This window comes from Salmo salar, chromosome 10 (genome assembly GCF_965601325.2).
Source record: "Salmo salar chromosome 10, fSalSal1, whole genome shotgun sequence".
Classification (NCBI taxonomy): domain Eukaryota; kingdom Metazoa; phylum Chordata; class Actinopteri; order Salmoniformes; family Salmonidae; genus Salmo; species Salmo salar.
The window spans coordinates 114,352,107-114,364,774 of record NC_138300.1 but is presented as its reverse complement, the minus strand read 5'-3'; the positions used below and the strand labels follow the sequence as shown (position 1 = coordinate 114,364,774).

Sequence of the window (12,668 nt, the reverse complement as noted above, 5' to 3'; positions counted from 1 at the left end):
AAAGATGCTTCAACAGTGTACTGAGTAAAGGATCTGAATACTTATGTAAATGTAATATTCCATTTTTTTATTTGTTTTTATAAATTTGCAAAATGCCAACCTGTTTTTGCTTTGTCATTATGGGGTAGTGTGTGTAGATTGATGAGGATTTTTTTTTTTTAAATACATTTTAGAATAAGGCTGTAACGTAACAAAATGTGGAAAAAGTCAAGGGGTCTGAATACTTTCCGAAGGTACTGTTTACAGTAGGACAATGCAGTATTAAAAAGTATGTAAAACATACATTAGTACTGTGTATTTTTTTATGTTCTACTAAAACATGCCACTTCTACTTTCTGCTCCAGGAAGTGTGAAACACCATCTCCTGGCCTTACTGCCTCGGGGGAGCTTCCATCACTTGACGTTTTTAGTGGGTTCTTAATTAACCCTTGATGACTGCCAGCTATGAAACCTTTTCTCCTTTTTTACTGCTGGGCGAAAGCATGAAAATGAGTTAAATAAATGCGTCATTAGTTCCAGCACCGGGCTGTCAAAATTCCTTATCAATTCACGGCCATCTTAGGCAGCATTACTGTCGGCAGTATGTTGGCGGGCCGTGAACGGGGATCAAATGTTTACTTTGAATTACGGCCTTTATTATGGGATTTTCAGAGTTGTTCGTAAATCATTGAATGCTTTCTCTATTTGATACGTTGCTCAAATTAATTACATTTTACAAGAACACACAACCACACACACACACAACCACACACACACACACACACACACACATACACATACACATACACACACACCATCAAAGGACCCCCAACCTCTCCTGGCTGTTGCGTCATTCAGCAACTCTGAGTGTATTATAGTAATGCCCCCAGAGCCCTCCAAACAAATGGCTACCTTAAGCCCCAACATAAACGCTGTGAGCTTTAGCTAAGCACTGATCTGTCTCATACAGCTCGGGAGGAAAACCTAGCCTAGCGCTCGACTTGTCAATCTTTGTCACAGTCCAGGCTCCCTCTGTTTATTTATCCTTGGCCCTGTTCCAAATTGCACCCTATTCCCTATGTAGTGTATTGCCTGTAGGGCTCTGGTCAAAAGTAGTGCACTATATAGGGAATATGGTGTTGGTGTGCATGTGTTAACACAACCGCTCTCTCTCTCCTATATAAATTATGCCTCACATCATTTGTAAAGATGTCTCTGCACCTGGTTAACGTTGTAGCAGCAGGACTGTGTAGGGAAGCAGCTCTGTGATTTTCTTGTAACTGTTGTCACCAGGGATGTTTTACGGAAATATATTTTCTGTCAAGTGCAGCTCACCAGGCAGAACTAGCCCTGGAGGGAACAGGCAGATTGGACCAAATGCGGTTAAACCAGCAAGCACCAGGGAGGGTGGACCAAATGCTGTTGAACCAGTACGCAACAGAGAGAGTGGACCAAACACTGGTGAACCAGGAACGCACTTACCAGTGGCTCCACACCCAGCCTGTGCACTCTGACAGCAGACGTCCTGAGAGGTGAGGTTCTCTAGACCTGATATGCACCAGTACATGATATTGTATGTCTGCAACTCATGTTCAACATACAGAAGAATAACAATGATGGACAGTAGATTAGATTACATTATTGTAAATATATATATATATATGTATGTATGCAGGTGATGGGGATGAAAGGGATATTACATGTTTATTACATAAAAAATGAACAGAAGTGGCAGAAAGTATTGGCCCATTATAAAGGCTAATGTTCTAGAATCGAATTGTTTTAGAACATTATGTCCCAAGAACATTTAAAACAATTAAATGACTTCTTTATGCAGAAATTATAATTTTGGAAATATATTTAAATACAAAACAAGAATACAGACCATTTTTATTTCGTTTTTAATATCTAGCATTTTCGGGGGGAAAAAACTGGTAGAAGCGGTAACAAATGCAATGGATGTGTACAGTAGTATGATTTGATATGTTTTCTTATTTTTCTTACAATTTTTATCCATCCTGTTTTAGCATATAAAAAATGCTTGGAAAGATCAGAGGTTGGACCTAAGCAAGTGTTTAAATACTTCCCTACACATATAGAATATTGGGCTATAACATATGAAATAAGACATTGGGATTATGATAGCAGTTAAATGGAAGCCAGTAATGCCACTGATCTGATGTTTATGCTGTGATAGATCTGAGGTGTTGGAGTGAAACCACCACACTATTGGAGAGCGACCACTAATAGCAGAGTTCTGAAACCTTTCTGTCTGTCTCCAGTGATGGTTTCCTCCCAGAGATTGACCCAGACGTACTGAAAGGAGGCAGAGTGCAGCTCGTGGTGAGCTATTTATTTTGACTCGCTGTTACATTCCACCTACGACTGATTCACAGTAATTGCCTCTCATTCTGTCTGTATCTTGGTTGCGGAGAAAGTCCATGGAAGCATGCATTGTTTACATTTCAAGTGCATATTTAAGTTTCACTCCATAGTTGGTTTCCCACTCCGCCTAGAGTTTAAGATGTTTCTTTTTCAAAAGGCTTATTTCCAGTGTAACGACACTTTGAATTTGATCAACTCACGGCAATTTTTCCTTTGATTTGTAGAAGTACTAGTGTCAGTGCAGTGTGGGTTATGGAGAACAGAGGATGATATTGATGCTCGTCGCAGGTCTCCCTGTGCAGTTTGAATTAACCACCCCCTTTCCCTTTCCTCAGCTACACACTGCCTTTCTGCTTTGAGCACATGAGCGCGTAGTTAGCTGTTGAATATTTTCAAAATGTTGGGGCCAGTTGCGTGAGAAAAGTCATGTTTGACCTTATTTGAACAGTGTGTGTGTGTGTGTGTGTGTGTGTGTGTGTGTGTGTGTGTGTGTGTGTGTGTGTGTGTGTGTGTGTGTGTGTGTGTGTGTGTGTGTGTGTGTGTGTGTGTGTGTGTGTGTGTGTGTGTGTGGTGTGTGTGTGTAGGCTGTAGCAGGGTACAGAGAAGGTCCAGACCAGGCCCCGATGTCGCGGGCCAGCGGAACGTCAACCTCCCCGCCTCACAAAGAACACAATCAAGCTCGGAGAAACTTTATGGGGCAACTAAGTGAGTTTTACATTTTTACTTCATGCTCACTATCTAGCAGAGTTGGGTCAATTCCATTTTAATTCAGGAAGTAAACTGAACTTTCAATTCACATTTTCCTTAATGCATATTAATGAGCAATATTTGGAGATGGAATTTCTGTTTATTTCCTGAATTGAATGAGTTTAAATGTTATTAACCTCAACCAAGCTACTATTTAGCCCACCTATTACCTTCCCAAATGCCTTGTCTTGTTTTACCTGTTGCTGGATATACGCACCACAAAACATTTAGTTCAACATACACGTTTTGTGTGTGTTTACCACTATTTCATACATAATTAAATGTGTCAATTTGTTAATATATTCCAAAGATTTCATAATTGGAATATTTGTCCTTTGCAAGCAAATCAAACATTTTCCTATCCAATGCTTATTCCATGATTTGGTTTTTAGGTTTAAGTTAGCAGGAATATTTTTTCGGCCCTCCATTGAAATGTCACTAAAGACAGAAAATTCTCTGTCACTTAAAGTCACTGAAAAGTAAGAGTGAAAAACCTGAGAGAATTGAATCGCTGAGGTCAAGTACTAGCCGAGATGTGTGTCTGTGAGAGGCAGTATGATATCAGGCACATGTGAGCATTGGACCAATCTAGAAAGACACAAGTCTTGTATAATGAAAAGCACTTTTTCAATGATCTAACTGTAATCACTCTAGCTTTAGGATGAGATGAGCTGCCTGGCCAGCACACGTTCCAAACAGACTACTGTCATAAATCTGATGAATAGTAGGTTATGATAATATGACGTGTGTGTGTGTGTGTTATTTCTGTCTGTGTGTGTGCAATGTGCGTGCATTGTGTGTGTGTGTGTGTGTGTGTGTGTGTGTGTGTGTGTGTGTGTGTGTGTGTGTGTGTGTGTGTGTGTGTGTGTGTGTGTGTGTGTGTGTGTGTGTGTGTGTGTGTGTGTGTGTGTGTGTGTGTGTATGCTGCTGTTGCGTTGTGTGTGTGTGTATGTGTGTGTGCGTGGCAGAGCGGGGATAACGGGTCCGGCTTAGTGCCCCGGGTCGATCGGGAGCTTGGAGCGGGGTCGGGAAGGGGACAGAGCGCTGCTCCTCGACAAGAAACAGGCAAAAAAGTCATTTTCAGAGAAGAATGACTGGCCCTTCTGTCAGACAGCCTTCCGCTCAGGAGTTTGAGTGACAAAGATGCTTCTGACAGACACAGCCAGGAAACAAACCGATGACCAGATTAAACAAGACAAATACTGTTCCTTCCTAACGAAGCTAAATTACATTCCGCTGATGATTACTAAATGATATCCACGAGGGCAGTGACTGGCTGCGTGATAAAGGCACGTTTGTTGTAGGACTTAGAGCAGGGTGAGGAGGTAAGAGAAAGACTTTCTGTGCAGCTCTGTGATCAAACAACACTTAGTAAATTGAAATATGTATGTATGTGTAAGACTGGTGACTTTTTCAAAAGCCAATTTGATATTTCATAAACTGGGAAACTGCATTTAATTAGCCAAAAATCTAAAAGTTATTTCATGGATAAATGGTGCAGCTCTTAGCTGGCAACTCTGCGAAGAAAAGCAGTAGTGCCATAGACTGGAAGCTCTCTTTTGAAAATGTGTATAAGCAGGGAGAATCCATGCCAGTTTAAAGCAGCAAAAATATGTTATTTATCAGAAAACAAAATTGTAATATTTAATTTGCCTCTGTAGGAGTATAGAGACTATATCAAAGTCCAGCTTTAAAGTCAGGGGTTCACTTAGCTTGCCATGGCAGTAAAGACCATGTAAAAACTCTATAACCTATTGCAATGTGATACCCACCGCTTGCTGGGGCGGAGCCATGAAGTGTGTTTTCAGCCCCACTAAATATTTTCATTACTTGTGCAGAGGAAACCACTTAAGTTACCTATCTACTGCTTCAATGTTGTTCCCATTCAAAGCTAATGGGAGTAAACCGACTGAAAGCGATTTGTTTGGTCACAGCGGTTGAGGGAATGTGCGACCGTTTATTTATTTACCTACTTTTTAATAGCATGACCGTCGAAAATAGCAACTAAATTACCAACATGTGTGTTAATAAAGACAAGATTTGTTTTGTCCTCTGTTTTTGATTCAAAACAAACAAATAAATAAATATTTTATTACCAACATTTCAACACACAAGTTCTGAATAGTTTCTCCAAATGAGCACAAAATGACCCCTGTGGCTGGCTGAGTGTTTTCAATAAAATGTTGAATGATCAAACCATTCAGATGGAAATAAGCTGTGGCCACAGATACTCAATATTATATTTAGTATGGTTTAATGATAAAAAGGAAGTCTTAAAACATTTACATTTTAGTAATTCAGCTCTTATCCAAAGCGACTTACTGGAGAAATGAGGGTTAAGTGCCTTGCTCAAGGGCATATTGACAGATTTTTTCACCTAGTCGGCTCTGGGATTTGAACCAGCGATATATCGGTTACTGTTCCAATGCTCTTATCCGCTCGGATACCTTCAAAAAAGTATTTGACTGACAATAAATGTGTAGAGATAAAATTGTGTGTGAGGGAGTTATATTTTCCCTACATTGAATCATAAAAAAATAGACATACAGATTATGATACACTATATGGGACACCAGCCGTGCAGATATTGGGAGCTGGCACACCTGTAATGTGTGCTTTGCTCCAGCCCCCCACCACCTCCTCGTGATCCTCCCCACTGCTGAGCTCCCTGTGTGGGGCTCGTCTGGCTCACTGTGGCCGGTACACGTGGAACACATCATGCCCACAGACACGCTCCCTTTGTTCCTGTGTTTGGAGAGCTTAGTTTTGATCCCCAGGTGAAATGGAACAGCCTCCCCTATAGCTGACTGTTAACAGAGTTTAGTACATACACTTTGCATGAGGAGCTGTCCATGCATTTCAGTGTGGTAGCCTAGGCTATACAAAGTAGTTGCTATATGTACACTATATATACAAAGGTATGTGGACACTCCATCAAATCAGTGGATTCGGCTATTTCAGCCACACCTGTTGCAGACAGCTGTATAAAATCCAGCACACAGCCATGCAATCTCCATAGACAAACACTGGCAGTAGAATGGCCTTACTGAAGAGCTCAGTTACTTTATTGTGGCACCGTCATAGGCTGTCTGTTCGTAAAATTTCTGCCCTGCTAGAGCTGCCCTGGTCAACTGTAATTGATGTTATTGTGAAGTGGAAATGTCTAGGAGCAACAACGGCTCAGCCGTGAAGTGGTAGGTCACACAAGCTCGGCTTGAGTGGTGTAAAGCTCGCCATCATTAGACTCCTGAGCAGTGGATGAATCACACCTCACCATCTGGCAGTCCGACGGATGAATCTGACAGATGCCAGGAGAACGCTACCTGCCCGAATGCATAGTGCCAACTGTAAAGTTTGGTGGAGGAGTAATAATGGTCTGGGGCTGTTTCATGGTTCGGGCTAGGCCTCTTAGTTCCAGTGAAGGGAAATATTATTATAATATTTTATTTTTGTACTTTTTACCGCTTTTTCTCCCCAATTTCGTGATATCCAATTGGTAGTTCCAGTCTTGACCCATCGCTGCAACTCCCGTACGGACTCGGGAGAGGCGAAGGTCGAGAGCCATCCGTCCCCCGAAACACAATCCTGCCGAGCCGCACTGCCTCTTGACACAGTGCTCGCTTAACCCGGAAGCCAGCCGCACCAATGTGTCAGAGGAAACACCATACAACTGGCAACCAAAGTCAGTGTGCATGCCCACCACAAGGAGTTGCTAGAGCGTGATGGGACATGGACATCCCGGCCGCCCAAACCCTCCCCTAACCCGGACAATGCTGGGCCAATTGTGCCACCTCATGGGTCTCCCGGTCGCGGCCGGCTGCGACACAGGCTGGGATCGAACCCAGGTCTGTAGTGAGACTTCTATCACTGCGATGCAGAGCCTTAGACCGCTGCGCCACTCGGGAAGCAGAAGGGAAGTCTTAACGCTACAGCATACAATGACATTCTAGACGATTCTGTGCTTCCAACTTTGTGGCAACAGTTTGGGGAAGGCCCTTTCCTGTTTCAGCATGACAATGCCCCGTGCACAAAGCGAGGTCCATACAGAAATGGTTTGTCGCGGGCCTCCCAAATGGCGCAGCGCTCTAAGGCACTGCATTGCGGTGCTTGAGCCGTCACTACAGGCCTGGGTTCGATCCCATGCTGTGTCACAGCCGGCCGTGACCGGGAGTCCCATAGGGCTGCGCACAGTTGGCCCAGCGTTGTCCGGGATAGGGGAGGGTTTGGCTTTACTTGGCTCATTACGCTCTAGCAATTTCTTGTGGCCGGGTGCCTGCAGGCTGACTTCGGTCGTCAGTTAAATGGTGTTTCCTCCAACACATTGGTGCGGGGGTTAAGCGGGCGGGTGTTAAGAAGTGTGGTTTGGCTGGTCATGTTTCGGAGGACGCATGACTCGACATTTGCCTTTCCCGAACCTGTTGGGGAGTTGCAGCGATGAGACAAGATTGTAATTGGATTCTACGAAATTGGTGAGAAAAAGGGGGTAAAAAGAATAAATAAAATGTTTGTCGAGATTGGTGTGGAAGAACTTGACTGGCCTCCACAGAGCCCTGATCTCAACTCCATCGAACACCTTTGGGATGAATTGGAATGCCAAATGCGAACCAGGCCTAATCACCCAACATCAGTGCCCTACCTCAATATTGCTCTTGTGGATGAATGGAAGTCCCCACAACAATGTTACAACATCTAGTGGAAAGCCTTCCCAGAAGAGTGGAGGCTGTTATAGCAGCAAAGGGGGGACCAACTCCATATTAATGCCAATGATTTTGGAACAAGAAGGTGGTCTTTTGGTCATGTAGTGTAATATATTTAAGTGATAATGCCCAAGAAGCTGGTGTTTGGAGGATATATTGGCACAGGTGTTGTTTACCGTGCATATATATCCTTCAAACACCGGCTTCGAGGGAATTATCACTTTTATACAACAGGTTACCAACATATTCAAATAATGATTGACATTATTTTCATTAAACGTTATTTTTATTCATACTATTTCATCTTTCCACAAGATATATTCCCGACACAAATCTTGAGTTGCTACCCAAGCCGGCTGGTAGTTCGTTCTATCGGTTCCGTTGCCAGAGACGTGACCCAGTCATTCAGTCTTTTTGTTCTGTATCCAGTCGTTCGTTCTAAATGTTCCATTGCCATACTGGCAGCCAACGTTATTATCCCTTGCGTGCTAGCTGGCCAACTATGGCTAATTTACAGTCACGTCAAACAGTGCAGCCAGAATAACAATGAGGTAGCTGCATTTGCATTTGTTTAAGCTGTTTTACATCCATAACAATAAGCTAATGATGAGCGACTTCACCTGGCATAGAAGTGTGCTCTCTCGTCAGGATACTGTTGTTCAAGAGCTAGCCAACAATGCAGCTAACACATACACTTCGAACTGAAGCTGGAAAGACTTCAAACTAGCTGCACTTCATTTCATTTCACCTGTTTTCTATTGATAGTTATTTGTATATATCCATAAAAATGATGCTGATTAATGATTTCAACTGCCTGAGAAAAGCCTGTCAGTCTCATCCGACTACCGACACGTTCATTACTATTGGACATTTGGAGATTGAATTTGAATATTGAAACAATGTTGCAAATGTTGGAGATACAGACAGCAAGGTTTATACAAATTTCTGCTGTTGAAAACTAAATGTTAGTCTAAAAGAAATGTGAGATAATGTCTAGATGCTTTTTATAGTGGAGATCAAGTTTATAAAGTACCTGGCTGGGCTGATGAGACAGTGGATTGCTCAGTCAGATGGAACAGAGTAAATAGGCATTTTAACGTCATAGATTTAGCCGGTGGTAACTTGTGGAATAGACACCAGCTGGAATGCGGTTTTAACCAATCAGCATTCAGGATTAGACCCACCCGTTGTATAAAACTACAGTAAATGGTATGTTTCAATATATTTTTCTTCAGGCAAAGAGCATCAGGCCATAAATACTGAGAAATGTTGATATGTGATATGCTAATATATCATGCAGTTTTGTTCGATTTTTCTTTTGTGTCTTTCTCTTTTTCTGCAGACAAAGAAGCACCTTCTCCCCAAAGAGTGACCTCTGCCTCATCTAAAAAGGAGCGCATGTCTTTCCGGGATAACCCTGTCCAGATGAGTGGTGGCTGGGGAGGGGGCAAAAAAAGGGACAAACTGCACAAGTAACAAGACATTTGTTAATTACCAAGAAACTGGTTTAGCTTCATTCACTGTATGTCCAAAACAGTAAGCATGACAACCATTATTCTGTTCACAGTAACTTTTTGACAGTCCCATACAGTATATGCATTATGTTGACATTTAATTCTGAAACGTTTTACTTTCCTCCCCCCAAAAGTTTTGATTGTCATTAATCTCCTATGCTAAAATTCCTTGCAGCTGCCTTTTCGCTCTCAGATCGGGCTCGGCCTCCGTGGGTCTTCTGAAAATTAATTAAAAGCAATGGGAGAAGCCCAGCCCAAATATCTGCAGGCGTTTTCATGCTGGTCATTATGCATGGATATCGCTGCCTTAATGCGACCTCAGCCAACACCGGAACGCATGGAGCGAAGTCCCAAAACGCTCAACAAATCACACGCTTAATATGCAGACAATGGTTGGAAATAAGAAACAGAGCATTTCTATTCTAATTGTTAGGATGTTTGTATTTTGATTTCATTTAGATTTATTTTACAAGCTTTCCAGACTGGTCTCTGCTGCTGGGGTATAGTAGCCTTTGGTAAAAGAAAATATAGAATTTAGAATTGGCTCCCGTGTGGCTGAGTTGGTAGAGCATGGCACTTGCAACACCAGGGTTGTGGGTTTGATTCCCATGGAGGACCAGTATGAAAAGAAAGTATGAAAATGTATGAACTCACAACTGTAAGTCGCTCTGGATAAGAGCAGCTACTAAAATGTACATGTAGAAGGTGTCTTATCTTAGATGTTGCATATCTAAGAAAAATGTTGCTTTTTTAATGCTACTTGATTCTTGCTTAAGTTGATGAAGTGGCACTTTTACTCAGATGTTAATAATCAAGGTAAATACATTTGATATTGTAAAATAATGATTATATTCAAGTTTCTTTTTTGATTTTACTATCATATACACTGAGTGTTCAAAACATTAGTCACACCTGACATAGGTGAATCCAGGTGAAAGCTTTGATCCCTTATGGATGTCACTTGTTAAATCCACTTCAATCAGTGCATATGAAAGGGAGGAGTCAGGTTAAAGAAGGATTTTTAAGCCTTGAGACAATTGAGACATGGATGGTGCATGTGTGACATTCAGAGGCTGAATGGGCAAGACAAAAGATTTAAGTGCCTTTGAATGGGGAGGTATGGTAGTAGGTGCCATGCGCACCGGTTTGAGTGTGTCAAGAACTGCAACGATGCTGGAGGTTTTCACCCTCAACAGTATCCCGTGTGTATCATGAATGGTCCACCACCCAAAGGATATCCAGCCAACTTGACACAACTGTGGGAAGCATTGGAGTCAACATGGGCCTGCATCCCTGTGGAACGCTTTCGACACCATGTAGAGTCCATGCCCCCGACAAATGGGGAAGGTGTTCCTAATATTTCATACACTCAGTGTAAATACAGTACACAGTAGAGTCTGCCGATTTGAACTAAGTTTGGAGTTGCGGATATCCAGAGATGTTGCCAGACAGCGTGTCAGAGCAGCCGCAGCTTTAAGTAAAGCGCAAACATTGGTGTTACAATTGTGTTTTTTATTTTTTATTACCAGCTGCACACTACAATGGTTCTTGTTCTGTGTATTTGGATTTCAGATTCCATCCAACCACAAACACCGCCTTACCAAAGCGGCTAACCCTGGGGTTGAAGGTTCATCGCTTGTCTGTTGGCGGTAAATGTTCTGTTAATGAATGTGAAAACAAATAGATGGAGCTGCAGAGGAGAGTGGCTCCCTGGCAGGAAATGCTTGTCCCTCTATTTATTTTATCCTCCCTGCACTTTCATATTTCTCTCCCTGGTCTCTGGTGGTGTTTTGACTGTATTCAGCCCATCAGGAATGTAGTCTACAGACAGGACCAGTGCTGTATCATGACTAGTGCCAGTTGTGCTGGTGGTGGTCCTGCCCGGCCCATTAGGACTGTTATGGTTTGAAACCCAAGAGCACTGTTCTCCTTCAGGGGGGGATTGAACTCCTGTCCCCCTCGGGAGAAGCCTGGGGCTTTTACCTGGGGATTATTTTCTCTTTTGGCCCATAGCATGGTGTTATCAGCCAATATTTGGAATGGTGAGGATTCTATTGTTTACCCTGTCCACCAAACACTGTTTTCCCATATGTTAGTTGTTGTTTTGCTTAAATTAACATTAACATCGACTAATACGTCAATACATTTTCAGGCCACTCATTTGAAGAACTTTTCATAATGCTCAGGATGTACTCACCTTACGTGTGTTGCTAGGACTGGGTGTGTCTGTCCCAGTAGGTTTATCTCCCATTATTATCTTTAACAGGACGTTGTTCAATTCTGACTGTATGCTGTCTTTCATTAGAAAGTAGTGGAGGAATTCACGCCTCAACGCCTGGCTGCACACAATGTCTTCAGGTCCTGTATCCGTTTGTTTGCCTAATAGATTTCATTATACGTAATCACCCCAAGCTCACATTTGTGGTAAAATAAGTGTGTCATATATTAGTCATTTAGACAAGACATTAGAGGGTAGAGAGAGAAGAGATCATGATGTGAGTCTGTCTGTTCCAGATATGTAGGTTGACGTTTATTGTTATGAGTCTTATCCTGGAGGCAGAACTGAGAGATTTCCCCTTAATTAGGCCAGCTGCAAAGTTGATATTGTCTATATTGTAAAAATGTATGAAAACAAAAATTTGCTTTTTGGTCTTAATTTAAGGTTTAGGTTAGGCAATAGGGTTAGCAGTGTGGTTAGGGTTAAGGTTAGGTTTAAAATCAGATTGTATGACTTTGTGGCTGTGCCAGCTAATGAGCACTCTGCAGGGCAGCCTCCAGAACAAGATTCATGATGAAAAACGCTTGTATAACAGATAAAGGAGGAGGCCTGAAGAAGAGCCCGATGTCACTCTTGTTATCTTGTTATCTAGTCTATCTAGGCCAATGACTGTATGAGTGGACAAAGCCATCAATCACGTGACACCATTTATTCCTATATGAAGACTCAATAGCGCACTGGTACAATGATTGTCTTCGGTCATGAACTCCTGTGGTGTCAATGAGAGGGGGCAGCCGTTCTCCTCTGGTCTAGGCAGAGTAGATAGAAACCAAATAACTGGCCCCTGCATGGGCAGGGTTGTGTTGCAGTAGCGCAACTTGCGGGGAGGATGAAGGTTATGATGAATTTGATTGAGGGGAAAAAAATTCCCCACTGTAAAGCGCCAAGCAGTGACGGTTCAAAACAGACTCTGGGACGATAGATAGAAAATTCATACAACCATTGTACATCCCCAAAAGATTCTAAAGCAATGAGGCTGATGCAACAGATCAGAACATTTAGCCTAAAATGTTGATTAAACTATTATTTCTTCACATTGTAAGTTCAGCAATGCGCGCTTATAGAACA

General features: G+C 42.3%; 1 protein-coding gene across 1 annotated transcript in view; it reads left to right on the top strand.

The window, feature by feature from the left end:
* The window catches only part of lrriq1 (leucine-rich repeats and IQ motif containing 1), a 50,329-nt gene extending 39,286 nt beyond the window's left edge, over nucleotides 1–11,043 (top strand). The window contains exons 24-27 of the mRNA XM_045688450.2: nucleotides 1,310–1,511; nucleotides 2,262–2,322; nucleotides 2,949–3,069; nucleotides 9,151–11,043. Of these exons, the coding sequence (XP_045544406.2) occupies nucleotides 1,310–1,511; nucleotides 2,262–2,322; nucleotides 2,949–3,069; nucleotides 9,151–9,284 (518 nt within the window). The 3' untranslated portion in view covers nucleotides 9,285–11,043. The remainder of the gene's footprint in view (nucleotides 1–1,309; nucleotides 1,512–2,261; nucleotides 2,323–2,948; nucleotides 3,070–9,150) is intronic.
* Nucleotides 11,044–12,668: the final 1,625 nt, after the last annotated feature.